This window comes from Schistocerca americana, chromosome X, assembly GCF_021461395.2.
Source record: "Schistocerca americana isolate TAMUIC-IGC-003095 chromosome X, iqSchAmer2.1, whole genome shotgun sequence".
Classification (NCBI taxonomy): Eukaryota; Metazoa; Arthropoda; class Insecta; order Orthoptera; family Acrididae; genus Schistocerca; species Schistocerca americana.
Genome location: NC_060130.1, coordinates 632,702,132 through 632,728,660, shown reverse-complemented (window position 1 = coordinate 632,728,660; position 26,529 = coordinate 632,702,132). Strand labels below are relative to the sequence as shown.

At 44.0% G+C, this 26,529-nt stretch overlaps 1 protein-coding gene across 1 annotated transcript in view; it reads left to right on the top strand.

Moving 5' to 3' along the window:
* Positions 1 to 26,529, top strand: part of LOC124556216 (monocarboxylate transporter 10) — a 459,031-nt gene that overhangs the window by 391,302 nt on the left and 41,200 nt on the right. The window contains exon 5 of the mRNA XM_047130204.1: positions 26,215 to 26,440. Coding sequence (XP_046986160.1) covers positions 26,215 to 26,440 — 226 coding nt within the window. The remainder of the gene's footprint in view (positions 1 to 26,214; positions 26,441 to 26,529) is intronic.

Sequence of the window (26,529 nt, the reverse complement as noted above, 5' to 3'; positions counted from 1 at the left end):
AGGGTAGGGTAGGGGGCCAGGAAGGCGGTGTCATCAGCAAATTGGAGGAAGTGAACAGGTGCGGGAGGTTTAGGCATATCGGCATTATACAGAAGATAGAGGAGAGGGGAAAGGATGGAGAGTTGGGGCACGCTGGCAGTGGGATAGAAAGTACGGGAGTTGGAATTGTGGGTAGTGACATAGGAGGGACGATGGGAGAGGAAGGAAGCAATGAGATGGAAGAAATTGATGGGGAGAGCATAGGTCTGGAGTCTGAAGAGGCACCCGGGATTTCAGACACGGTCAAGGGAAACAAAGATAGCAGAGTGACAGGATTTAAGTTGGAGGGGAAGAAGATTGGTAAGGTTAAGGGGCTGGTCGTTGGCTGACAAGAAGGGCCAGAAGCCACACTGGGTAAGGGGAAGGAGGTAGTGCTGGTTAAGGTTGTGATGAATACAGTGGAAGAGGATGGACTCAGAGACCTTACTGAACACGGAGGTGAGGCAGACTGGACAACAGGAACTGCCCTACCCCGCAGTACCCTCTCCTCCTTGGTGACCATCCCTTTCCTGACAACCTCAGTAAGGCCAACCACTTTGCCTCCCACCTATCCAATGTCTTTTCCATTCCAGATGGTCCCCAATTTGATTATTCCCTCTTCCCCAACATCATCGAACATACAGATACCTCCACTCCTCCCCTTGCTCCTAGCTTCCAGTACTTGGGCCACACACCACCATCAGGACTTAACACTCCCATCACTACACAGGACATTGGCCTCACACTCTGCAGTAAATGCAACACCGCTCCTGGCCATGACTGCGTTACCTACCACCATCTCAAGCACTGCCCTCCCTCCTTCCTTGCAGCCCTTGGCACCCTCTACAATGTAATCCTTGCCACTGGCTTCTACCCTGACTTGTGGAAAACCTCCTGTACCCTGATGTTCTTCAAACCCAACAAGCCTCCATCTGATGCCTCTTTCTATCGCCCTGTATGTCTCACTTCAGTCTTCAGCAAGCTCTTGGAATCCATCCTTACTTGGCACATCCATCACCACCCCCTATCGACACTACCTCCTCCCCAACACCCAATGTGGCTTTCGACCTTCCTACTCTGCTGATGACCAACTCCTACACCCCACTCATCTTCTCTCCCTCCAGCTTAACTCCCATCGCTCCGCCGTTTTTGTCTCTCTAGGCCTCGAAAAGGCCTACAACTGTGTATGGCATCCTGTTCTCCTGTTTAAAACTCCAGACCTACACCCTTCCTATCAACTATGTCCATCTGATTGCCTCCTTCCTCTCCCGATGCCCCTCCTACATTACCATCCATAAGGCCGATTCCCAACCCTTCTACCCCTCTGTGGGTGTGCCCTAGGGCTCTGTCCTCTCCCTACCTCATGTACATGGCAGATATGCCCCAACCCCCCTCCCTCTGGTCCACCTCCTGCAGTATGCCAATGACACCGACTTCCTTGCCCTCGCACCTACCCTTCAATGGTCCCAATGCCTTCTTCAGAATCACCTTTACCTTTTCGCCACATGGCATAACCAGTGGCTCCTCAAAACCAATCCTTCCAAGACCCAGGGAATCATTGTAGGTCATGCGACTCACTCCTTCTGGCTCCTTGCTTTTTCCCTTACCATCTGTGCTTGTCCTGTCCGCCTCTTCCCCACCTTCACCTACCTTGGACTCACCGTTGACCATCACCTCACCTGGATCCCTCATCGCTGCTCTATCCAATCCAAAGCCCACAACTGCCTCTGTCTCCTTAAACTCCTCTCTGGCTGGACATGGGGGTTGAACCCCTCTACCATCCTCTACACCTACATATCTTTAATCTGTCCCATTCTCTGTTATGCCAGTCCCACCTGGATATCTGCTCCCCCTCCCCCCCCCCCCCAAATTCTATAAGTCCCTCCAGATCCTCTAACGCCATGCACTCCACCACACCTTCCGTATACGCCTTCCATCCCCCATGCAGATCCTCTATGACCTGATTCCTTTCCCCCCATATGCTCCTTTTCCTCACACGTATCCGAGTCCTCTACACCTCCTGCTGACTTGATCCCCCCATCCCCTGGTTGCTCCTCTCCTGTCCAACCCCTGCCAGCTGCCGCACCTCCTCTGTTGTGTCCCCCCTCCCCACCCACCACCTATACACACTTCATCTCCTTTCCCAAGGTGGCTTCCATAAACTCCCCCTCTCCGATGATGCCCTCTCTCCCTCCATTTATACCTCCTATCAACTCTGATCCTCACGTCCCCCTCCCTCTGTCCTTTTCCTGGGCTCCCCCTTCCATCCTGTTTATCCCCACCTACACTGTCTTTGACTCCTTTCTCTCCCCCGATCCTTTTTCTTTCCCCTGCACTGCTTTCCCCACTCCATCTCACGTGCGCCCTGCCCCTCTTTTTTTCTGTGTCCTCACCCCCATCGGTTCCCCCCGTTTTTTGCTTTTCCTCTCCTCCCTCCCTTCTTTTTTCCCCCTCATCTGTCCGAGTCCCCCCCCCCCCCCCCCCCAACTGCATTTGTACTCTATCATGCAGTGTTTTCTGTGAGTGTTCAGTACTGTGTGTCTCCCTTTTTAAGTGATGCAAACAGAAACCAGAAACCGTGTTTTTTAATTGCGCCTATGTAACTACCATGTGTTTTTAATCAGCATCGCCCACCCTTTGTGTTTTTTCTTCGCAAATTTTCACCATGTTCGTTTTAAGTAGTCACCGTTTATCACCTGTTTTTATTGTTATATCTCCTCATTATGTTTTTTAGCTTTATCTGTAGGCTGCAGAGTGGCGTATTACGCTGCTGCCGCCCCCCCTCCCCCCTCTGGGGAGAAGAGAAATACAATAAAGAAAAAATTACAGTACGTCAGTAAGCATCTGAAGATGACAAAATTATCCGACGCAACACCCTGAATCAGTGGAGCAGTTGCTATGCTGGGCAGTCTCAAACAGCACAAATCATAACCATTTCATCTCCGAAGCGAGGTAACAGTGGGCTTGCACACTGAGAAGCCAGTGAAACAGACTTAGCATGTGGTAGTTGTGTAATTTGTCTGGCCTCAAACACCATTAAGTTAGAATATTAAACACTACAATGGTCATATCGATGGATACTGCAGGTTAACAAACACAGGCATTCATTGTAGTTATAACCGTCTTTTGTGTTCACTACTCTTGCCATGTTGAATTACATCACAATAGTGGAATGAGTGGTTGCACAAGTTTACATTTAACATCTCGTCGGAATATCTTCAAAACTTTTTGAGGGCATAGAGACAAATGGATGTCTTCTGGCATTGCAGCAGTATTCTCTATCCAGTTAAGATGCTCATACAAAGTTAAACCTAAGTTCCTCATTATTTTCTGATATGATACTGGACTACTGCAAACCTAAATAGGAGGTACTGTAACTGTTCATACAATTCTGAACTTATCGATTTCTGATGGGATATTAAGATAACAAAAGTGGACCTGGACTGACCCCCCATGGCACTCCTGAAGGAACATATTTCCAGAAAGATTTTTTATTCCTACAGACAACACATTGCTGTTTGTTTTTCAAGTTACTTCCAAGCCATTTCAGCGCACTATCTGAGAAAATTTGCAATTGTATTTTTCTGAGCGGTATATCAAAGTTGACAGAAACTTTGCTAAAGTCTAATAGTGTCAATATTATTGCTTGCGTACACTGTGGTGTTTACGAAAGCCGAAATGGTTCAAATGGCTCTGAGCACTATGGGACTTAACGTCTGAGGTCATCAGTCCCCTAGAACTTAGAACTAATTAAACCTAACTAACCTAAGGACAGCGCACACATCCATGCCCGAGGCAGGATTCGAACCTGCGACCGTAGCGGTCGCGCGGTTCCAGACTGTAGCGCGTAGAACCGCTCGATCACTATGGCCGAAGAAAAAAAAATGGCTCTGAGCACTATGGGACTTAACATCTATGGTCATCAGTCCCCTAGAACTTAGAACTACTTAAACCTAACTAACCTAAGGACAGCGCACACATCCATGCCCGAGGCAGGATTCGAACCTGCGACCGTAGCGGTCGCGCGGTTCCAGACTGTAGCGCGTAGAACCGCTCGATCACTATGGCCGACGAAAAAAAATGGCTCTGAGCACTATGGGACTTAACATCTATGGTCATCAGTCCCCTAGAACTTAGAACTACTTAAACCTAACTAACCTAAGGACATCACACAACACCCAGTCATCACGAGGCAGAGAAAATCCCTGACCCCGCCGGGAATCGAAACCGGGCGCAGGAAGCTAGGACGCTACCGCACGACCACGAGCTGCGGACGGCCGAACTGATATTTGTCACATAGTTTTAATTCGTGCGATGATTAGTGATTTTGTCATGAATAATATGTTTCAGGGCTTTGAAAACAGCTGGTAAAGTGCTAATTGGCTGGTAATCACTAGGCAGTTGTGGGGTTTTGATTCTATGGATGGGCAACATTATGCTTCTTATCCAAGGGGTGACGTATATTCCATTCACGAGAGAACAATTAAATGTGTCAGTAAAGACATATACTAAGCTATTGTAGACATTCTTGATCACGCTGGTACCGCTGGTGGCTATCACTACAGAAGAGATGCTCAATATTGCTTTTTGTTTTTGGCTTGAAGCCAGTTTGCATATACGCGCCGACACCCCCACCATGCTTGTTTGGCCTGTCTGCCGCAAGGAGAGTATATCTTCGAAGAGGAATCGATGCAAACAATATGTGTGGTTTTATCAAGGTTTCAGACAAGTGGACTGCATGATAGTTAAGTTGGTGGAAGAGGAGGCTCACTTCATTGGAATATATTTCATTCATTAGAAATCGAATATATCATTTAAAATAGATACTAAGCTATCAGCAACATTCTTGATCATGGTTATGCTGATACTGTTGTGGTCTGTCGCTTCACGATAGATTCTAATTGTTGTTTTTCTTGTAGGTATTTCTTGTTACATGATTTAGATGGATAGAGTCATGGTTAGCTATGTAGTTCGTGGTTTGTTATTGGTAATAGTTCTCTGAAGCGTGGGAGTTGAGAGATGCAGAGTAGAATTCACTCAGTTCGTCAGCTGAGACCTGAAAAGCAGTTTCTCATTTTGCTTTATTGACACCCAAGCTATGGAGATTCTTCGACAGTGTCACAGGTGCCGGCCGGTGTGGCCGTGCGGTTCTAAGCGCGTCAGTTTGGAACCGCGTGACCGCTACGGTCGCAGGTTCGAATCCTGCCTCGGGCATGGATGTGTGTGATGTCCTTAGGTTAGTTAGGTTTAAGTAATTCTAAGTTCTAGGGGACTGATGACCTCAGTAGTTAAGTCCCATAGTGCTCAGAGCCATTTGAACCATTTTTTTGTCACAGGTGCCGTGTCGCAGCATATAGGGGAATGAGCATGCCTGATTTTGGCATTGCAGACGAGTTGCTTTACCCTGTTTCATAGCTTTCTGTATACTCTGTAGCGCTCGGGTTTTGGATTTGCCTTGAAACGTCTATGAGTGCCATCCTTATGATTCATCACTTGATGCAATTTAGTAGTCAGCCATGGACCTGGAGGACTGTGGGTATAGGTGCATGTTTGTTGTAGAGAGTAGTAAATTTATTAGCAAGATCGTCCATTTTGCCGTCGATTATAGGCTCTCTAGATTATTTAATGCCATGAGACTTCTGAGCAATCAACTGTCAGAGCATAAAGATCATCATGTTTAATATCCCACCAAGTTATGTGATGCAATTTGAGCTTTGGGGGCAGCGCAGATTAGGCCAGGAGAGGCCTGGAGGTGAAGCTTGACCTCTATCTCTTACTTTTTCAGTCTTTTTCGTTGGGATTACATCTATAAGAGTGTAACTGTGTGCCGTATAGCGTGTGGGTTGTAATGGAAGAATGTTCAAGTGATTTTCAAGGCGTTCCTTGTGGTGTAGGGGAGTGGCTATGTATGTAAAAAACAGTATTCCTTTTGAGTCCATGGACCTATCACAGCACTGCACTGAACAGATATTTGACTGTTGTGCAGGGGCAGTTGAATGTAATGAAACTAAACTTCTATTTGTTGTTGTTTATAGGTTTCCTAACTGACTTCAGAGCATTTCTGCTCAAGCTAGAGAGGGCTCTTGATTCACTTTGTAGGAAGTTCCAGAAATGAGTTATATGTGGTGACTTCGATATAAATTTTGTGTATGATGGTGCATGAAAAAGGATGTTGGTAGATCTCCTAAATTCATATGATCTCATGCAGACTGTGTTTTTTCCAGCTAGGCTGCAGGGCAACAGTAGCACAGCCATACACAATATTTTTATTCATTCTTCGTTACTAGATGGGCTTTCTGTTAGTAAAAGGGTGAATAGCCTTTCATACCATGATGCACAAATTTTAACACTAAAACGCTTTTGTACTCAAACAAATGTCACATGGAATTACAAAATATGTAGGAAAGTTAATCCAACAGCAATAGAGAGTTTCTTAAACCTTGTCAAGGAATAAGAGTGGCAGGATGTTTATAGTGCCGATAACATAGATGATAAATATAATGCTTTCCTTAACACATTTCTCATACTCTTTGAGAGTTTCTTTCCATTACAACGTTCTAAATGGGATACTAGCAGTAATAGGCAGCCCAGGTGGCTGACTAGTTGGGTAAGGATATCATGTAGAACAAAGTGGGAATTATATCAAAATGTTAGAAGTAGTCACAATTATGCTGCAGTAGCCCATTACAAACAGTATTTTAAGGTGCTTAAAATGTTGTTAGGAAGGCAAAGAGTATGTGGGATGCAAAGAGAATAGCTAGTTCACAAGATTAAATTAAAACCATATAGTCAGTTGTAAAGGAACTGTCTGGTCAGTAGCTCATGGTCCACAATATAAAGTCAGTTCGCCATAAAAATATTTCTTTTACTGATAAATCTGATATATGTACAGTATTTAACAATCATTTTCTGAGGGTTGCTGGTGAACAAATAAAAATTCAGCTTCTACGGAGAGGGAATCATATAACTCTCTTGCCAAATGCCTGTCTGAGATTGATGCCTGAAATACTTGTCTGTGATACATACAAGGAGGAGATTGAGTCAATAATTAAATCACTGAAGACTAAGGACTCCCATGGTTATGATGGAGTGCCTAGCAGAATATTAAACTACTATGCTGTACATGTTAGCCCTGTATTTAGCCATGTTTGTAATTTTTCCTTTAGGAATGGTCAGTTTCATGAACGATTAAAATACCCAGTAGTAAAGCTGCTTTATAAAAGAGGAGAAAGGGATAATGTAGACAATTTTAAACCTATTTCTATGCCATCAGTGTTTTCTAAAGTTATTGAAAAGGCTGTGTATGTAAGGATAATTGATCATTTTATATCACACGATTTGCTATCAAATGTACATTTCGGCTTTAGAAGTTGCTTAACAACTGAAAATGGTATATTCTCTTTTCTCTGTGAGGTACTGGATGGGTTAAACAAAAGGTTTAGAACGCTAGGCATATTATTTGATTTAATTATGGCATTTGATTGTGTTGATCACAAAATATTGCTCCATAAGTTGGACTATTACAGAATAGGGGAGTAGCTCACAATTGGTTCACCTCTTAATTTAGTAACAGACAGCAAAAGGTCACTATTCACAATGTTGAGAATGGCTGTGATGTGGGGTCTGAGTGGCATACAGTCAAGTGTGTGGTGCCCCAGGGATCTGTGTTGGGTCCACTCCTGTTCCTTATTTATATAAATGATATGCCCTCTAGCATTATGGATAACTCTAAAATATTTCTTTTTGTTGATGACACTAGATTGGTAGTAAAGGATGTTGTGTTCAACACTGGCCTGGTTTGAAATAGTGCAGTTCATGACCTAAGTTCATGGCTTGTGGAAAATAAACTAACGCTAAATCACAGTAAGTCTCAGTTTTTACAGTTTCTAACCCACAATTCAACAAAACCTGACGTTTTAATTTCACAGAATGGGCTTATGATTAGTGAAATTGAACAGTTCCAATTTCTAGTTGTTCAGATAGATAGTAAACTGTCGTGGAAAGCCCACGTTCAGGATCTTGTTCAGAGACTTAATGCTGCCATTTTTACTAATCGAACGGTATCTGATGTGAGTGATTGTTCGACATGAAAATTAGTCTAATTTGCTTATTTTCCTTCGCTTATGTCATATGGTATTATATTTTGGGGTAAGTCTTCCCATTCTAAAAGGATATTTTTGACTCAGAAGTGGGCGGTCCGGGCAATAAGTGGTGTATGTCCACGAACCTCTTATCGAGCTCTGTTCACGAGTCTGGTTGTTTTGACATTGGCCTCTCAATATATATATTCCTTACTGTCATTCCTTGTTAGCAACATTCGCTTATTGCCAAGAATAATCAGCTTTCACTCAATTAATACTCGGCAGAAATTAAACCTGCCTTTGGGTCGGACTTCCTTGACTCTTGTGCAGAAAGGGTATGCGGTATACTGCTGCATCCATTTTCAATAAGGTACCACTCGATTTCAAAAATCTTAACAGTAATCCACGCGCTTTCAAAACGAAACTGAAGAGTTTCCTAATGGGTCACTCTGTGAGGAGTTCCTTGAAAAAATAAGCTGATTCTTGTTGTATTGTTGATTGCGTTTACTTAAACTTATGGATTGACTTTTTTCGGGTTCATAAACAATTTCTTTTCATCTGTTATTACTTTTATGTCGTAATTTCATGTACTGACGCGTTCCATGACCTTGGAGTTTTGCTCCTGCGTAACTTGACGTGTAAATAAAAATAAAAAATTACAGTTAAACAGATTCTTAGGTTAATTATGGAGGCAGTGTCTCTTAGCAAAGTCTCTGCTCATGTCTCCCATTATGATGACGTGTTCATATTGACACTGTGCTGAATGTAATTGTGGCTGAAAGGAAGTCATTGAGCTGACATTAATGACATGTAAATTGCACCAGTTAAGCATTTCCGATTTTGTACACACATTTCAGTGAACATAAATTCAGCCTGTTATTCTGCAGTAGGATCTATGATCAATTTGTACACATGAGACACCGACCTCACCATGCTTATCTGGCCTGTCTGCCCTTAAAAATGTATATCCTGGAAGATCAAGATATATAGAGAATATGCGTGGGTTTAGCCATGTTTCAGACAAGGAGATTACGGGATAGTTAAGTTGGTGGAAGAGGAGGCTCAGTTCCTCATACTGTGTAGATAAGGACTGGATGTTGCAGTGCACTATTGACAAGTGTGACGTATTTTGCTGAGCGGTATCGAATAGGAAGGAGCTTGACTCGTTCCTCCCTTTCTCCGCCCTGGCCTGTGGCAGGAGGCAGTAGCTGTCGTATCCGGGAGATGGCATTCCTTAGGAGTGGCCAAGATTTTGCATGCTCTAGTGGGACGCAGTCTTTCGCCCCCTCTGTTCAATCAGTACATTGAAGAAACAATGACGGACATTAAAGAAAGGTTCAAGGGTGGGATTAAAATCCCTGGGTGAAAGTATATCAGTGGTAAGATTCGCTGATGTTGTTGCTGTCCTCAGGGAAAGAGAAGTAGCATTTGAGGATCTGTTGAATGGAACAAACAGTCTAATGAGAATAGAATATGGCTTGAGAGTAAACTGGAAAAAGGCAAAAGTAGTGACAAACAGCAGAAATGTGAATAGTGAGAAACTCAACATCAAAATTGGTGGTCATGAAGTAGACGAAATTAAAGAACTGTGCTATCTCGGAGGCAAAATAACCGTTGATGGATGAAGCAAAGAGGGCATTCCTGGCCAAGAGAAGTCTTCTGGTGTCAAAAATAGGCCTTAATTTGAGGAAGAAATTTCTAAGCTTGTACGTTTGGAGCTCATCATTGTATGGTAGTGAATCATGAACAGTGGGAAAATCTTAGCAGAAGAGAATGGAAGTGCTTGAGATGTGCTGCTACAGAAGAATGTTAAAAAGCAGGTGGACTGATAAGATAAGGAATGTGGTGGTCCTCCTCGGAATCAGCGAAGAAAAAAACATATGGGAAACACTGACAAGGAGAAGGGGCAGGATCGCCGGCCGCGGTGGTCTAGCGGTTCTAGGCGCTCAGTCCGGAGCCGCGCGACTGCTACGGTCGCAGGTTCGAATCCTGCCTCGGGCATGGATGTGTGTGATGTCCTTAGGTTAGTTAGGTTTAAGTAGTTCTAAGTTCTAGGGGACTGATGACCATAGATGTTAAGTCCCATAGTGCTCAGAGCCATTTGAACCATTTAGAAGGGACAGGATAATAGGACATGTGTTACGCCATTAGCGAACAGCCTGCATGATATTAGAAGGACCTGTAGAGGATAGAAGCTGCAGGGACAGACAGAGCAAACAGTTGCGGACGGTTTATCGTCTGTCTTGAAGGATGAAATGTAATTAGTGTCTTCTGCTGTTCAGAGGAGAAAGAAAAAGAGGGACGATTTACAAGGCCAATGCCGCCAGCAGAGAAAAGTAACTTTAATAACTACAAGACTTACGTAGAAAGCTACAATTAAAGTATAAATTACTATAATGACATTGACCGTGATTTTTGTTACTGACAATTAAAGAAACGACGAAAAAGGTAATAACTGCAGAGCTACTATTCCACACAGGTAGAGAATTTTTGGGCAAAGAAAAAACTAGTTTTAGCAGTAATTAAAATTAAGTAATAGCTGCATTTACAGATACAAAGATAATTACAGAATTAATACAATTACAAGAACAAACAGGTGAGGGTACAAATTTCCCTTTAAGACCCACTGGCTACAATTTTGTGTGTTAAATTCTACTGTCTCTATGTTGGATCAGAAATATTTTGCCCCAGTGAAGACCTCGTGTACACATTTGTGAATGCTTAATTTTCTTATCATGTACAAGTGCTGCCACCTGTTGGGCTTCACTATAAAAAATGTCAACAAGTCAGTGTTGAAGTACGCAGTACCTTTGGACCACTCGAATATACGAAGTGGTTGGTTAATTGGATTCCACCTTATGTACGAATATTATAATTGTTATTGCTGTATCCTGCTACTGGTGCGTCTGAGTGTGAGTGCGCCGAGTTTAGTGTCGCCAGGCGTGTGCACTTAAACACCAACTGTATCAGTGCAGGCCGGCCACTGGAGGCCGCGAGTACGAAGTGTGTACGAGCCTCCGCCGCGCCGTCTACCGCCGACTAGCGTCTATATATGGACGGAGCAGCGCTGACTCGCTCACTATGTTCTTTCAGTTTGTACCGTCCACATCAGTTATTCTGTGTATCGGTTATGTTGTACCTTCTGTTTGATTCTTTTGTCTTGTTACGTGTTGAGTCACAAGAGGTTCATTTCCGTGATTGTTCAGAGATTTATGAATAAAGCCATATTTGTGTTACTTCGATCGGTTTCCGTGTATTACTTGGTTACTACAGTTACGCTGCATGGTAATTACTGAATGACTAGTTTATTTATTACAACAATGAATATTTCAAAATTAGTTATTTTAGTCCATAAAAAGAAGCCAAGTGTACAAAGTAGCCAGCCAGTGTGGCCGAGCGGTTCCAGGCGCTTCAGTCTGGGACTGCGCGACCGCTACGGTCCCAGGTTCGAACCCTGCCTCGGGCATGGATGTGTGTGATGTCCTTACGTTAGTTAGTTTTGTGTTGTTCTAAGTTCTGGGGGACTGATGACCTCAGATGTTAAGTCCCATAGTGCTCAGAGCCATTTGAACCATTTTTTTGTACAAAGTATATTTTGAAAATGGGTACATATTTCTGTATAAATCTTGCATCTAAAATCATTTAAAAAATCACCTAAAGGCACTACAGCATGAAACAAATGTTTTCTTCCTCCATAAAAATATCAGGTCTGAAAGGGATATAAAGATAAATACAGAGTTAGCAAAATTACAAGAGAGTATTTTAGAGTATAAAGGATGTTACGCTGGGTTAGTACTACACCAAGGCAAGTGGTGTTTACAGTTTGGCTCACATAGTTCTTGTTAATGTTATTCAGCCCTATCATGTCAACACATTCTGAAGGCCGGAATAACATTTAGTTTTTCGTGTGTCAGGTCTTCTGTTATTGTAAGCCCTATATTTGCTAATTTTTTCTTCTGGCTAAAAATCTCCACCGTTTTTCGGTATGCGACAAACTTCAAATTGTTGGACGAAGTATGGTAGCTCTCGATAGTCTTTGTCCCTCCCGATGACTTATGTCAATGTCCACTTTACTTACTTCGATGCCTAATATTTCAGACGCAACTTGTACATGCAGGTTGTCTGTATCTTCGGGCACGTTTTCTGCTAAGGCAAGCAGCCGTAGGATATTTCGCCTTTAACACTGTTCTAATTTTTCCGTCGGACCAGGCGGTTTTTCTTCCAAGTCTCATGTCTTTTTCATGTACTCAGACACAGACTTTTTAAAGGAATAATTTCAATTATTGCTAGATAGCATTAGTGTCGTAGATGAAGATGATTTAAAGATCAGCTGAGAGCGCTTCTTTTTTTGGGACCATTCAGTAACCATGCGGGCATTACCATGTATATCCAATTCAAGTGGTAGATGTTACAAGAAGGGTATTGCGTTGAACATCCTGCCAGTGGACATGACTGATAGAGGATCAAAGGTAGTACGGCTACTGTCTGTCAGGCACCGCCAAAAGCGCAATTGCAGATTCACATGAGTGAGGCCGACAGCAGCTCAAATGTAAGCAAGCACCTATGAGCCAGTCTTGTTAAGTACGCTGCCTGAGCTCTGTTAAATTTCTCTTAGCTCCTATTTCGATAAAGACCGTGCTTTGGGCACTGACCTTCTGGCTCACATTCTTGGTGTTAATAAAGTGCTCCACTCACCACATCTCGCCTTGGTTCACAAATCACACATTGGTATCAGGTGCAGCCACTTTAGTGATAAATAGTTCTTACGCTATCATATTTACGGTGATGAGTTCATCTCCAATTCCTGTGTTATGGATCCCAATCTCATGGAACTGTAGGGGCCTGGGTTGATGCCCCTATTGTGTTGGGATGATGAAGTGTGGAGTTACGTGGAGACGGCCGCCCGACGTGCTGGGCACTAATGATACAACTTTAGTGGAACAAGAATCTATTACAGTAAACTTTATCATCGTGTATTCTTCTCTGTGTTAGCTCTCAGGTCGGTGGCAGTGCAGCGCATTGCCTCCGGACTTGCTGACGCTGTTTCAGCTAACTCTGATGGACGTCGCCCTGTGGCACCTAGCTCACGTAATCATGGTGCTGTGTGGCTGGAACGGGCCTTGCTGCCCAGAACACAGACAGTGTTTTTACCAGAGCTCTATTGTAGACATCGAAGCAGCTCCACTCGGTGTGGAGATGAACCACAGCATAGCTCTTCCACCGAGGAAGGGATGTAGATGATTGCTTACAGGTGTTAGTCAGGGCAGTAGCGGTTGGCTTGCCTCCCAAATATTGTGACAGTTGGACAGTGTGACAAACATGAAAAAACACTATCAGTTCGGCGTAGCAAGCCAGGGGCAGGTCTCCAAATCTTCTCACCAGTAACTGCGAGCTCCGCAGCTCACAAGGACCATGTATGGCAGACCAAAGAGGTAGCAGTCTCTAAAGCGGAAGTCATCTTGGTGTCTGGTAGCAGCACATCACAGGTTCAGCCTTGTAGCTGGTGTATTCCAAGGTAGAGATCGCTCAAGGCTCAATCTACTTTTCTGGGCTCATTAGTGATCTTCATCATACCTTTATTTTGCAAGAATGGCTGTCAGGGATTCAGCTCGTTACCTTTCCGGCCAATCGGTAGGCTCATATGGGTTCTTATGAAACTTTTACCCTCTCTTACGAAATTAAGCTGTGGTGTTAGAATGATGTGATGTCTTCTTCGCGATGAAGTCATGTTGCTGAGTTTACAATTCAAGCTTCTTGCTCGTGTGAGGTGAGGCAACATTATCCTATTTTTTTCTACTCTCCTCAGTGTTGGTGTTCTGCCTGTTCGCCATTTTGATTGCGACACGGTGCACAGGTCTGGCTTGCCTTGGCTTGAAGGTGGCTGGAGAGAACTTTGAGAAAATTCTACATTTGCCCATAATACATTTCTGCTGTGTAACATTCCCATCTTCATTTAAATATTCGTCCCGAATTATTCTTAGCTTACCTCTGAAACAATCTCATGAAATGCAAGCTCCACAGGCAACATTTCCATTACCTTGGTAGCCTATTGCTGCTATGTAGCACTTGACAGGTACTTGATGGATTGGAGATTGACATGGATGAGTGGTTTTACGCTCAAGCAAAGGTAGAATGAGTAAACTGTTGGCAGAACGGTGGCAACGCTGGTAGTGGTAATGTTTATGGTCGTGATGTTATTCTGTTTTTTATATCTATAGTTCTAAATATGCTGGAACATTTGAACATTTGTTCTGCCAAAATTCTTTCTTACTTGGCTATCATATGTCGGGTTTTAAGGTGTTGTTGAAGAATGGTAGGTTCTGTGTGTTAATCACTTTGCCAACACGGCGTGGGTTACGAGAACTTGATCATGCTCTTACCCGTGAACGCGACTCAAATACCATAGCCGTTTTTCGTCTATGGACTGCGCACGACGTCTTTACACCGAAACGGTGGCCTTTGATAAATACAGGTCTAAGCAACTGTTATCTTTCTTAGTTTAGCAAACTGTTGTATAGGAGGCATCATGCTTTTACAGCCTCTTTGTCAGTTAATTTGAGCCGATTTTCTGCAGTATGATAATCATTTTTATTTCTTCTATTATACTTATGAATATCTCTCTTTAATGATGCAGCATTGTTACTTTTTACATAAGTATTTATTTCATATACATATAGAGATGCTACTATTAATACATTTAGTTTCCAGAATTTATTTCTGCAGGAATCTCTAGGAGATAATTTTGTTATGCACCTTACAGCCTTCTTTTGTAGCCTTAGCTCGCACTGTATGTGCGTATTTTCAGAATTTCTCCAGACTAGGATACTACATGAAATTTGTGGATGAGTTAGCCCATAGTACGTTGTTAGCGTTGTTAGTGTGTTTATTGTCCTCGACATTTTTCTCATGAGAAATATATTTAAAGCAGCTTATGACAAATATTATTTATATGATTCTCCCATGTTAGGTACCCATCCACTGTTTTTAGGCGGTTTTTCATCTGCCTCGCCAAATGCTGGCTGGTTTCCTCTATTCCGGAGGGGTGAAGTGGACTGCGGCAGTCGTCGTGGGCTTGTGGATCACTGCGGCTGCGGCGGGGACGGAGCCTCTCCGTCGTTTCTAAATGGTTCAAATGGCTCTGAGCACTATGGGACTTAGCTTCTGAGGTCATCAGTCCCCTAGAACTTACTACTTAAACCTAACTAACCTATGGACGTCACATACATCCATGCCCGAGGCAGGATTCAAACCTGCGACCGTAGCGGTCGCGCGGTTCCAGACTGCAGCGCCTAGAACCGCTCGGCCACTCCGGCCGGCCACTCCGGCCGGCCGTCGTTTCTAGGTCCCCGGTTAACATACAACATACAACAGGTCCGTAAGAATGTATGCATACGTATCTCCATTTAATACCCCTAGGATGAAATAAGCTCCCACAACGGAATTTCCTGTGATCCTGCACCTTACGTTTACGCTCCACGGTCGTTCATGTTGTACGTGACGAAGCCTGTTTGGATTTCCAGCTGCCCATCAGTGCTTGATGCGTAAATTTACATTGCCGTGGTTCGTAAACGTTACTTTGTCGGCAAGGAGTCCACGTGGGAAAATCATAGTGTCGTCTCCCAGGTGCTGCACAGCAGACCAACAAAATTCCATACGACGTTCGAACTCAAGTCCTCCTAGGATTTTCTGATGTACTGACATATGATAACGGCGGAATTTATGTCGATGCAAGATGCGAATAACACTCGACTAGCTGATCCTACATTCCTTGGCAATGCGTCTCGTGCCTCAGTGCGGACTGATAAACGTAGTAGCTAGAACAGCTTCTTCATGTCCTTTGTCAGTTGCAATCTTCGTCCTTGTCTTCTATTTGGCACTGAATCTGCCTGTTTACACTAGTTACCTAATAATTTGGGGAATTGCGTGGCGCGAAGGACAGCGACGATCAGGATACACATCACTGTACAGTCGTACCTTTTCGACTGCATTTCTCCGACATTCTCCGTATAAAAGTAGCGTGTCTAACTTCTCCCCATTGGTGTAGATGTCTGCACGCCACGAATGTTGAAGCTGATGGACGACACAGTTCCTCCTAGTTCTGCAGTCAGACAAGTAACCAGTCGAAAGACTTGACTCAATGAAGTAGCCAGGCATAAGCTCTTCGCAGAAGAGCTGTGAAACCCAGCTCGCGCTATTCGTCCACGAGACTCAGAGGGCCATAGACACGGGTTCCCAGGTAGATGCCGTGTTTCTTGACTTCCGCAAGGCGTTCAATACAGTTCCCCACAGTCGTTTAATGAACAGAGTAAGAGCATATGGATTATCAGACCAATTGTGTGATTGGATTGAAGAGTTCCTAGATAACAGAACGCAGCATGTCATTCTCAATGGAGAGAAGTCTTCCGAAGTAAGAGTGATTTCAGGTGTGCCACAGGGGAGTGTCGTAGGACCGTTGCTATTCACAATATACACAAATGATCTTGTGGATGACATCGGAAGTTCACTGAGGCTTTTTGCGGATGATGCTGTGGTATATCGATAGGTTGTATCAGTGGAAAATTGTACTGAAATGCAGGAGGATCTGCAGCGAATTGACGCAAGGTGCAGGGAATGGCAATTGAATCTCAATGTAGATAAGTGTAATGTGCTGCGAATACACAGAAAGAAAGATCCCTTATCATTTAGCTACAATATAGCAGGTCAGCAACTGGAAGCAGTTAATTCCATAAATTATCTGGGAGTACGCATTAGGATTTAAATGGAATGATCATATAAAGTTGATCGTCGGTAAAGCAGATGCCAGACTGAGATTCATTGGAAGAATCCTAAGGAAATGCAATCCGAAAACAAAGGAAGTAGGTTACAGTACGCTTGTTCGCCCACTGCTTGAATACTGCTCAGCAGTGTGGGATCCGTACCAGATAGGGTTGATAGAAGAGATCGAGAAGATCCAACGGAGAGCAGCGCGCTTCGTTACAGGATCATTTAGTAATCGCGAAAGCGTTACGGAGATGATAGATAAACTCCAGTGGAAGACTCTGCAGGAGAGACGCTCAGTAGCTCGGTACGGGCTTTTGTTGAAGTTTCGAGAACATACCTTCACTGAGGAGTCAAGTAGTATATTGCTCCCTCCTACGTATATCTCACGAAGAGACCATGAGGATGAAATCAGAGAGATTAGAGCCCACACAGAGGCATACCGACAATCCTTCTTTCCACGAACAATACGAGACTGGAATAGAAGGGAGAACCGATAGAGGTACTCAATGTACCCTCCGGCACACACCGTCAGGTGGCTTGCGGAGTGTAGATGTAGTTGAAGTCTGGAAGGTAGGAGACGAGGTACTGGCAGAATTGAAGCTGTGAGGACGGGTCGTGAGTTTTGCTTGGGTAGCTCAGTTGGTAGAGCACTTTTCGGTGAAGGGTAAAGGTCCCGAGTTCGAGTCTCGGTCCGGCACACAGTTTTAATCTGTCAGGAAGTTTCATATCAGCGCACACTCCGCTGCAGAGTGAAAATCTCATTCTGGATGCCTCGGAGAGTTTATCTTCCACTAAATGTGTTAAAAAATACAGAATGCAGAAATTGGTAACTAATTTAACTAAACCAAGAGACACAGATCACCATAATCTACATAAATGACCCCACGCTGCAATGCACCGTTAGATTTGGTTGTCCTGTATAGCAGGCGAGGCGTTCTTCCAGGAAAGCCCACTTCCTCCACCACAACCGCTGCCCGCTCTTCATTTTACAGACAGACTATACCACAAATCAGCCTGTTAAATCTAAATGTCTTATGGCATTGTTCGCTGGGATAACCCCCGGCGTGGGTTCAGGCACCTGTCAGAAAGGATGTTCTTTCTCCATATACAGTAGCCCCTTTCCTTGCGGGTGTGTGAGTTGTGTCGTACGTGTATCTGCAGAGTGTAAGTGAATGTTATGAATGTGTGTATAGTGTGGTGTAATGTTTGTGTTGTTAGATGATGATTATGATGACGATGACGACGAGAGAAGAGCAAGGGTGGAAACTAGCTCCGGCACACATCCTACTCCTCTCTTGGAGCACCAAGAGGGCTGCTGAGGTAATCGGACATGTCCAACGGACTTGTCACCGTCAACAATGTCACGTGCCTTCATTTCGTGAGACACTGCCTAGAGGTTTGAAATTTGACCCAGTGAACCTGGTAGTACACACTGATTGTTAAGTTTCCTTTTCAGACGAACTGAGAGCTTAGTTTTGAAAACCCTGATCACTTTCTCAAAAGCACTCTGGCTCAGTTTTATTCTTCCACTTATTTCTTTTTCTGTCAGTCCAGTCATCAACGGGTTATGTGACTTCGTTATCAATTTTCGATAAGCTAGTTCTACAATATTTTTGTGCCATAATAATTGGTTTTCATGGCTACATTTACTTGCTCTATTAAGTTCTTCCACTAGTCGTTGAAGTATATTTGTAGTACTCGGAAAAAGCAAATAAAAGGAGTTTCAGATATGTTTCGTTAACACATTTTCCTTCAACGTTCTTCCATTCTATAGATTTGCAAAACATCCTCTACAGCTGCTGAGAATATTTTTGGCAGTATAGAATCTTTTTTTTTCAAACACCTGCTTCAATAGTGTATGTGTCACAACCCTGATGAATTCAAGTGATAATTATGGCAGAAAAGAATATGATTTTCGTTGCACTAAGATAGGCTGAATTAATCCCTTGCTTTTCCCGAGGTTTTGGTATAATTTGCTCACAAACTCCTGCACGAATCCTCACCAGGGAGCCAAGAGCGGAGGAAGCGAACTCCGTCCACCACCTCCCAGGACACGGGCAGTCAAGAGGACAGAGGCGATGCGGGGGAACCAGTCGCATTTTCGTCACACAGGTGTTCACTTCGTCTGACACGGCACGGCACCACCAATCAGTTCGTACACAGAGGTTCTGTACTGTGGTCCCAGCAACTGGACATAAAACAGTAGTCGGCCGAAGTCGACCGACTTCTGCCGATCCAGAAATACAGAGCCCTGGTTCTGGACTCTGTGAAGAAATTGTACACTGATGTGCAAACCTTAAGAAAGAAACAAACTTTCGCATGTGTCACTGCCAAGTAATATAGCTCGATGAAACTTGGGCCATACATAGAAAGAAGTGCCACATTATGCTACAGAAAGCAACTGAAAGAAATACGCACTGAGACAAAAAGAAATGATACTTTCATTCAAAGACATTAATTACCCTGAAATAATTTCGATTCATTATGATCCCCTGGATATTATAGAATTCGGACATGCTTCCTAATAGGCCTGTGCAACGTGCCCCCATGCTCAACACAAGGTTTCTAAGGAATTACGTGCCATGGCGTTCCATTCCTCCATTCGCGGTTGACAGCTGCTGGATAGTCGTTGGAGCATGTGGACGTTCTGCTAGTACGTCTCCCCCCCCCCCCCCCCCCCCCCAACGCATTCCAGAAGTGCTTGATAGGATTTAAGTAGGGGGAATGAGCAAGCCAGTCCGTACGCAGAATTTCCTCTCGTTCCAAAAGCTCCTCCACCTGTGGTGTTCGATGCTGCACCTATGCACTCCTGGAAAGCAGTACAGTGTCGCAATAACTTTGACCTGTGAGTGTACCGTGTTCAAAGATTTGGAGATCAAAATGCCCATGCAACATTATGACTCCCCACACACTGACACTTGTACCGTGAAAAAGATCCTGTTCGACACTGCTGCACGCTCTCTCCTTCATAAGGCGAGAGGTGGGAAAATGTAATGCAACCAGGAACAGGATATGTGGCGACTGGATTGGCATGCCCGTTCTCATCACGCCTCACCCTTGTTAAGTAGCACCGGCACGTGTGGGATGCACTCGGGAGACGTTGCAGTACGTCCACATGCACCAACTACCCTCCAGAAGTTGTCAACCGCTCTCATAGAGGAATGGAAAGCACTACCACAAGATCTCCTTACCAACCTTGTGTCCAGCATGGGAGCACGTTTTAGAGCATAGACTACCGTCCGTGGTGATCACACATCTTATTAAGAACCACATCCACCGGCGTCCATAATGAATCGCGATGAATGTAGTCTAATAATTGTCTTTGAATAAAAGTGTCATTTCTATTCGTCTCACTGCGTATTTCTTCCAGTTGCCTTCTGTACTACACTGTAGCAGTTCTCAGCTTGTATGGCCCAAGATACTTCGAGTTATGTTACTTGGCAATGAAACATCATTCGAAAATTATTTCCTTACGTAAGTTTTGCACACCAGTACTCATCAAAAAAAGTTTTGCATCACCCCGGTTCCCAGAACTCTTGAAGATAGACGTTGACTGTGGATATTGTATCACAGACACAGTCCCTTTGACTGTTCAGAGATGTCACTAAACCCGCCCAAAGATGTAAACAACCATGCATGAGCAGCGCCTATTAGACGGAGGGCGTCCGACAGCCGATCAGTTCCAGTACTCATCAAAAAAAGTTTTGCATCACCCCGGTTCCCAGAACTCTTGAGGATAGACGTTGACTGTCGATATTGTATCACAGACACAGTCCCTTTGACTGTTCAGAGATGTCACTAAACCCGCCCAAAGATGTAAACAACCATGCATGAGCAGCGCCTATTAGACGGAGGGCGTCCGACAGCCGATCAGTTCCAGCCATTCCACCAGGAAGGAGGCACACACATCGTGTTGTCTGCCTAGACGGTCAATACCGCGATTCGATCGCGTCCGCATTGTTACTCTCAACAAGGGAAGTGAACCAAAGCGATGTTGTTCGGACATGGAGGAGATGCAGAGAGACAGGAACTGTCGATGACATGCCTCGCTCAGACCGCCCAAGGGTATATTATTGCAGTGGATGACAGCCACCTGCGGATTATGGCTCGGAGGAACCCTGACAGCAACGCCACCGTGTTGAATAATGCTTTGCGTGCAGCCACAGCACGTCGTGTTACGACTCAAACTGTGCGCAGTAGGCTGCATGATGCGCAACTTCACTCCCGACGTCCATGGCGAGGTCCAGCTTTGCAACCACGACACTATGCAGCGCCATACAACAACATGCTGAATGGACCGCTCAGGATTGGCATCAATTTCTCTTCTCCGATGACTGTTGCGCATTCCTACAACCAGACAATCGTCGGAGACGTGTTTGGAGGCAACCCGTTCAGGCTGAACGCCTTAGACACACTGTCCAGCGAGTGTAGCAAGGTGGAGGTTCCCTGCTGTTTTCGGTGGCATTATGTGGGGCCGAAGTACGCCGCTGGTGGTCATGCAAGGCGCCGTAAGGCTGTACGATACGTGAATGCCATCCTCCGACCGATAGTGCAACCATATCGGCAGCATATTGGCGAGGCATTCGCCTTCAAGGACGATGATTCGCGCGGCCATCGTGCACATTTTGTGAATGAATTCCCTTAGGATAACGATATCGCTCGACTAGAGTGGCCAGCATGTTTTCCAGACATGAACCCTATCGAACATGCCTGGTATAGATTGAAAAGGGGTGCTTATGAACGATGTGACCCGCCAACCACTCTGAGGGATCTACGCCGAATCGCCGTTGAGGACCAACAGTGCCTTGATGAACTTGTGGATAGTATGCCACGACGAATACAGGCACGCTCGGCTCCCTCCCGTCGGGGATTCGAGTCCTCCCTCGGGCATGGGTGTGTGTGTTGTCCTTAGTGTAAGTTAGTATAAGTTAGATGAAGTAGTGCGTAAGCCTAGGGACCGATGACCTCAGCAGTTTGGTCCCATAGGCCTTACCACAAATTTCCAATTTTCCGAATACAGCCGTGCATCTATCCAAGGGGAGTGCTACTGGTTATTAGAGGTATAGGTGTGTATAGCAATATGGAACACTACCTGTGAAGGTCTCGCTGTATGGTGGTACAACATGCAATACATGCAATAAATGAGCAGTAAAAAGGGCGGAAATGATGTTTATGTTGATCTCTATTCAAATTTTCTGTACAGGTTCCGGAACTCTCGGAACCGAGGTGATGCAAAACTTTTTTTGATGTGTGTACTTCGCTGAATCTGAGAGAAAAACTTTCTTTCAAATCTTGAATTCGAGACGTCTGATAATTCACGGTGGTTTCTTCGTTTTACAAAGCCATAGAAACCACACACACAAGTTGAGCCAACACATTATGACCACCTGTTTAACAGCGTATTGTTCCACTTTCCAAACACAGTAAAACGGAGATTCTGCTGGTCATGAATTCTACAAGTCCTTCACGGGATTCCAGAAGTATGTGGCACCAGATATCTACACACACGTCAAGCAATTCCCGCAAATTACGGGATGATGGTTTACGGGCACGCAGCTGGCTCTCGATATGTCTTTCAGAGGGTACAGATCAGGCACATTTGCTGGCCAACACATCAATGTGAGTTCACAACAATAATGCCCCTTATATCACCATAGCCCGATTCTGACTTTGCGACACAGACAGTTATCGTACTGGAAGATGTCACCGCCGTAGGGGGAGACTTCAAACATGAAGCGATGCAGGGGGTCCGCAATAATGTTTATGTAGTTCATTGCTGTCATAATGCCTTCGGTTACCATCACAGGTCCCATGGAAGATCAACTCAGTGTACCCCGTAGCATAATTCTGCCCTCGCCAGCCTGCATCTGTGGCGCGGTGCTTGTTCCGTACAGCTATTTGTCTGCATGACGGCGTGTAAGGACCAAGCATCGACGTAGTGTAACAAGAAATGTGATTGAGTCGACAGGCCACAGGTTTCTATTGATCCACGGTGAAACCCCAGTGATCCTGTGCCCTCTGCAATAATAAATGACGAAGTCGTTGGGTCAGCACAGGAATACGTGGGAGTCGTGTGATGTGGAGCTCCATTTCAACAATGGCTTCTGAATGGTGTGCTCGGAAACACTTCTGCCTGCACCAGCGTTTTACTCTGTCGTCAGATTTGCTACAGATCACTGCCTATCCTGGATTACAGTTTGGGATCCTCCGACCTCTGTGTTTTGTGATGAGACATGGTCGTCCAGTACCATGCGTCCCGCCTGTTATTTCACCATCCTTCAACCACTTTCCATGGGTGCTCACGAGAGTAGTACGCCAACAGGCGACCAGCTTCGCTGTTTCAGAGATTCTCGTTTGCAGCCGCAGGGCCATGACAATGCGCCCTTTGTCAGAAACGCTTATATCAATGGATTCCGCTATTATGACTGGCCATTTGTCTCTCTTCTGCTTCTCTTTTCTTCCTGCATCACGTGCCGACAACACCACCATGAGGCTTTCAACTCCGCGGTGGGCAGTGGTCTAATGTTTTGGCTCATCATAAATCTATTTGTAAAGCCACTTAGTTCCTTTATTTATGGAAATTGGAAATTTGTGCCAAGTCCAATGGGACCAAACTGCTGAGGTCATCGGTCCCTAAGCTTACACACTACTTAAATCTAACTTAAACTAACTTACACGAAGGACAACACACACACCCATGCCCGAGGGAGGACTCGAACCTTCGACGGGAACAGCCACTCGATCCGTGACAAGGCGCCCTAGACCGCGCGGCTCCTTTATTTTTATCTAGATTTATTGAAATATAGTGTTTTTTGTGAAGTTGGTGATAATTTGAGTGAATATGCTGTAGATTAAAAAAGGGCATCGATAAGCTTGTGGCATTTAATGTCTTGTCTGCGTTTTTTCATGTGAATCATGTTTTTCCAGGTTTGAGGAATCGTATTCCTCCGCAGACATTTCAGTTCTTGGCTTCTCTCCTTTTTTCATACTTGGAATGTTTTTATACACATTAACTGGAATTACTTCTGGAATGTCTGTTTTTTTTATTGATCTGTTGAACTGTGCAAATGTACGAAAAATTGGAAGCTTTTCACTTATTCCATGCTATATCCACTAAAAATGACTACCATTTTTTTAAAATAAGCATAGTCTGTCAATTTCGTATTATCGTCTGTATGAGACCGTCATTTCTTTTTAACAACTGTCGTGCTTCCATTGTATTTTGATTTCTCTATTCCTGTAAAATCGATTGTTCTTTGCGTAAGCGCCTTTCTAAAATAATTATACCCGCTATCTATGTCAGTATAATATTTATATTCTAACCTGCCTGACCTGTGCATACTTGTCTTTTTTTAATAAAGTCCAAAAATCTACAAATACATCTATCTTACCAAGTAAGACTATTATATTCTAACCTCCCTGACCTTTTCTGAATAAAGTCCAAAAATCTACAAGTACATATGTCCTGCCAGGTAAAATTATTTCTTTGTAACTTTGTATTTAGTTTTCCTGAGCATTTTGAGTTTGTGTTGACTTGAAATTGTAAAAAGGTTTAACACCACATCATCCTGTATATTTTCTTCATAGTATGAGAAGATTTTGGTCAATTTTTTCAGACCCTTTCGGGCCTTCCCAAGTTAAATTTCAAATTGCTTTCTTTTGGAAGAATGTGTTGACGATGGACATGTTGTATGCTTAGGCCAGCTCTCTTAATACAAGACCTCCATCCACTACATTACCAAAACTAAAATTTTTCGGTGAAGAATAATTCCTTAGCTTTTGTCTACTTTTGCATAAAATCCCTTATTAACATGTTGTAGCGGGATATGCTGTCATTTATTAGCTTCTATAAGTCTTTTTAGAGGCCTTGTAAATGTTCATCAAAGTAACTGCGAACAACTGTGCTTGTTGGGAACATGAAGTCCATGAATGACTGCAAATGGTCTCCAAGAAGCCGAGGATAAACATTTCTAGTCAATGACCGGTTCTGCTGGACCCGAGCACCCTGTCCGTTCCATGTAAACACAGCCCACACCATTATGGAGCCACCACCAGCTTGCACAGTACCTTGTTTACAACTGGAGTACGTGACTTCTTGGGGTCTCCGCCAAACTTGAGCCCTACCATCAGCTCTTACCAACTAAGATCGTGACCCATTTGACCAGGCCACTGTTTTTCAGTAGTTTAGGGTCCAGTCGATATGGTCACGAGCCCAGGAGAGCCGCTGCAGGTGATGTGCTTTTAGCAAAGGCACTCGCGTCGATCGTCTACTGCCGTAGCGTATTAAAGCCAAATTTCGCCGCTCTATCCTAGCTGATACGTATATCGTACGTCCCACACTGATTTCTGCGGTTATTTCAGGCAGTCTTGCTTGTCTGGTAGCACTGTGAAGTCTACGCCAACGCCGTTGCTCTTGGTCGTTAAGTGAATGCCGTCGGTCACTGCAATTTCCGTGGTGAGAGATAATGCCTGAAATTTCATATTCTCGGCACACACTTGACGCTGTGGATGTCGGAATAATGAATTTCCTAACGATTTCCGAAATGGAATGTCCCTGCCGTTTAGCTCCAAATACCAGTCCGCGTTCAAAGTCTATCCCGTCGTGTGGCCATAATCACCTGAACACAAATGATAGCTCAGCCAAAGCCCTGCCCTTTTATGCCTTGTGTACGCGGTACTGCCGCCATCCGTATATGTGCATATCGCTATCCCATGGATTTTGTCATCTCACTATATTGTCAGGGTGCAGTAACTTTGACTGTCTGTGTGAAGTATTTTAATTTCAATTTCTGAGCAGCCCACCCTTATTTTCTCCTTAAAACTATCTGCATGTACTGACAGCAACACAGCATGAACGCCTGGGTTGGACATTACGATCTATCTTTATACGTCTGATTAATCCTCACTAAAATACACCTAAGTGCTCAGTTCTCAGTTCTTAGTAGTGAGACCTTTTGCACTCACGGATATTTTCTTTAAGTGTGAGCCTGATATAATTGAGAGACCAAGTTAACAGCCATTCATTTCATGTATAAACGTGGTTCCAATATGTACATCACGTTAACGGTTTCAGATGCTTATTGTTACTTGCCACAAGTTGAAAATTATTTATGGATATATACCGCGAATTAATTGTGTTATTCATCAACATATTCGACATCAGAAATTCTCGGATATGCATATTTTCTTACCAAATTCAGTTATGAAACAATTCTCCGCTTTCGAAAGATGCAAATCATTTCGCTGTTGTTAGATGGACTGGAACCTCACGATATTGACTTATAGTGCTCAAGGATATTAGAATTTGATCTATCTAATTAGAAAATTTCATCTATTTTTTTCTTTTTTGTTGCAGATATCGTTTGTAGCAATTGGCTGCCTTACCATGCTACTGCCAATAGTAAACAAGTTTGGCATTCTCGTGGTAATAGCGTTGTGCATGGGACTGTTCGACGGGTGTTTCATCAGTCTTCTTGGTCCAATAGCTTTTGAAATATGTGGTCACAAAGGAGCTCCACAAGCAATTGGCTTCTTACTTGGAATGTGCTCAGTGCCATTAACAGTGGGGCCACCAGTCGCAGGTTAGAATCCACTTCAAAACGTTCAATCTATTTCCTACAGACAATATAAGAGGCCAATTTTTTAGTTATTAATGTATAAATTCTTTTCT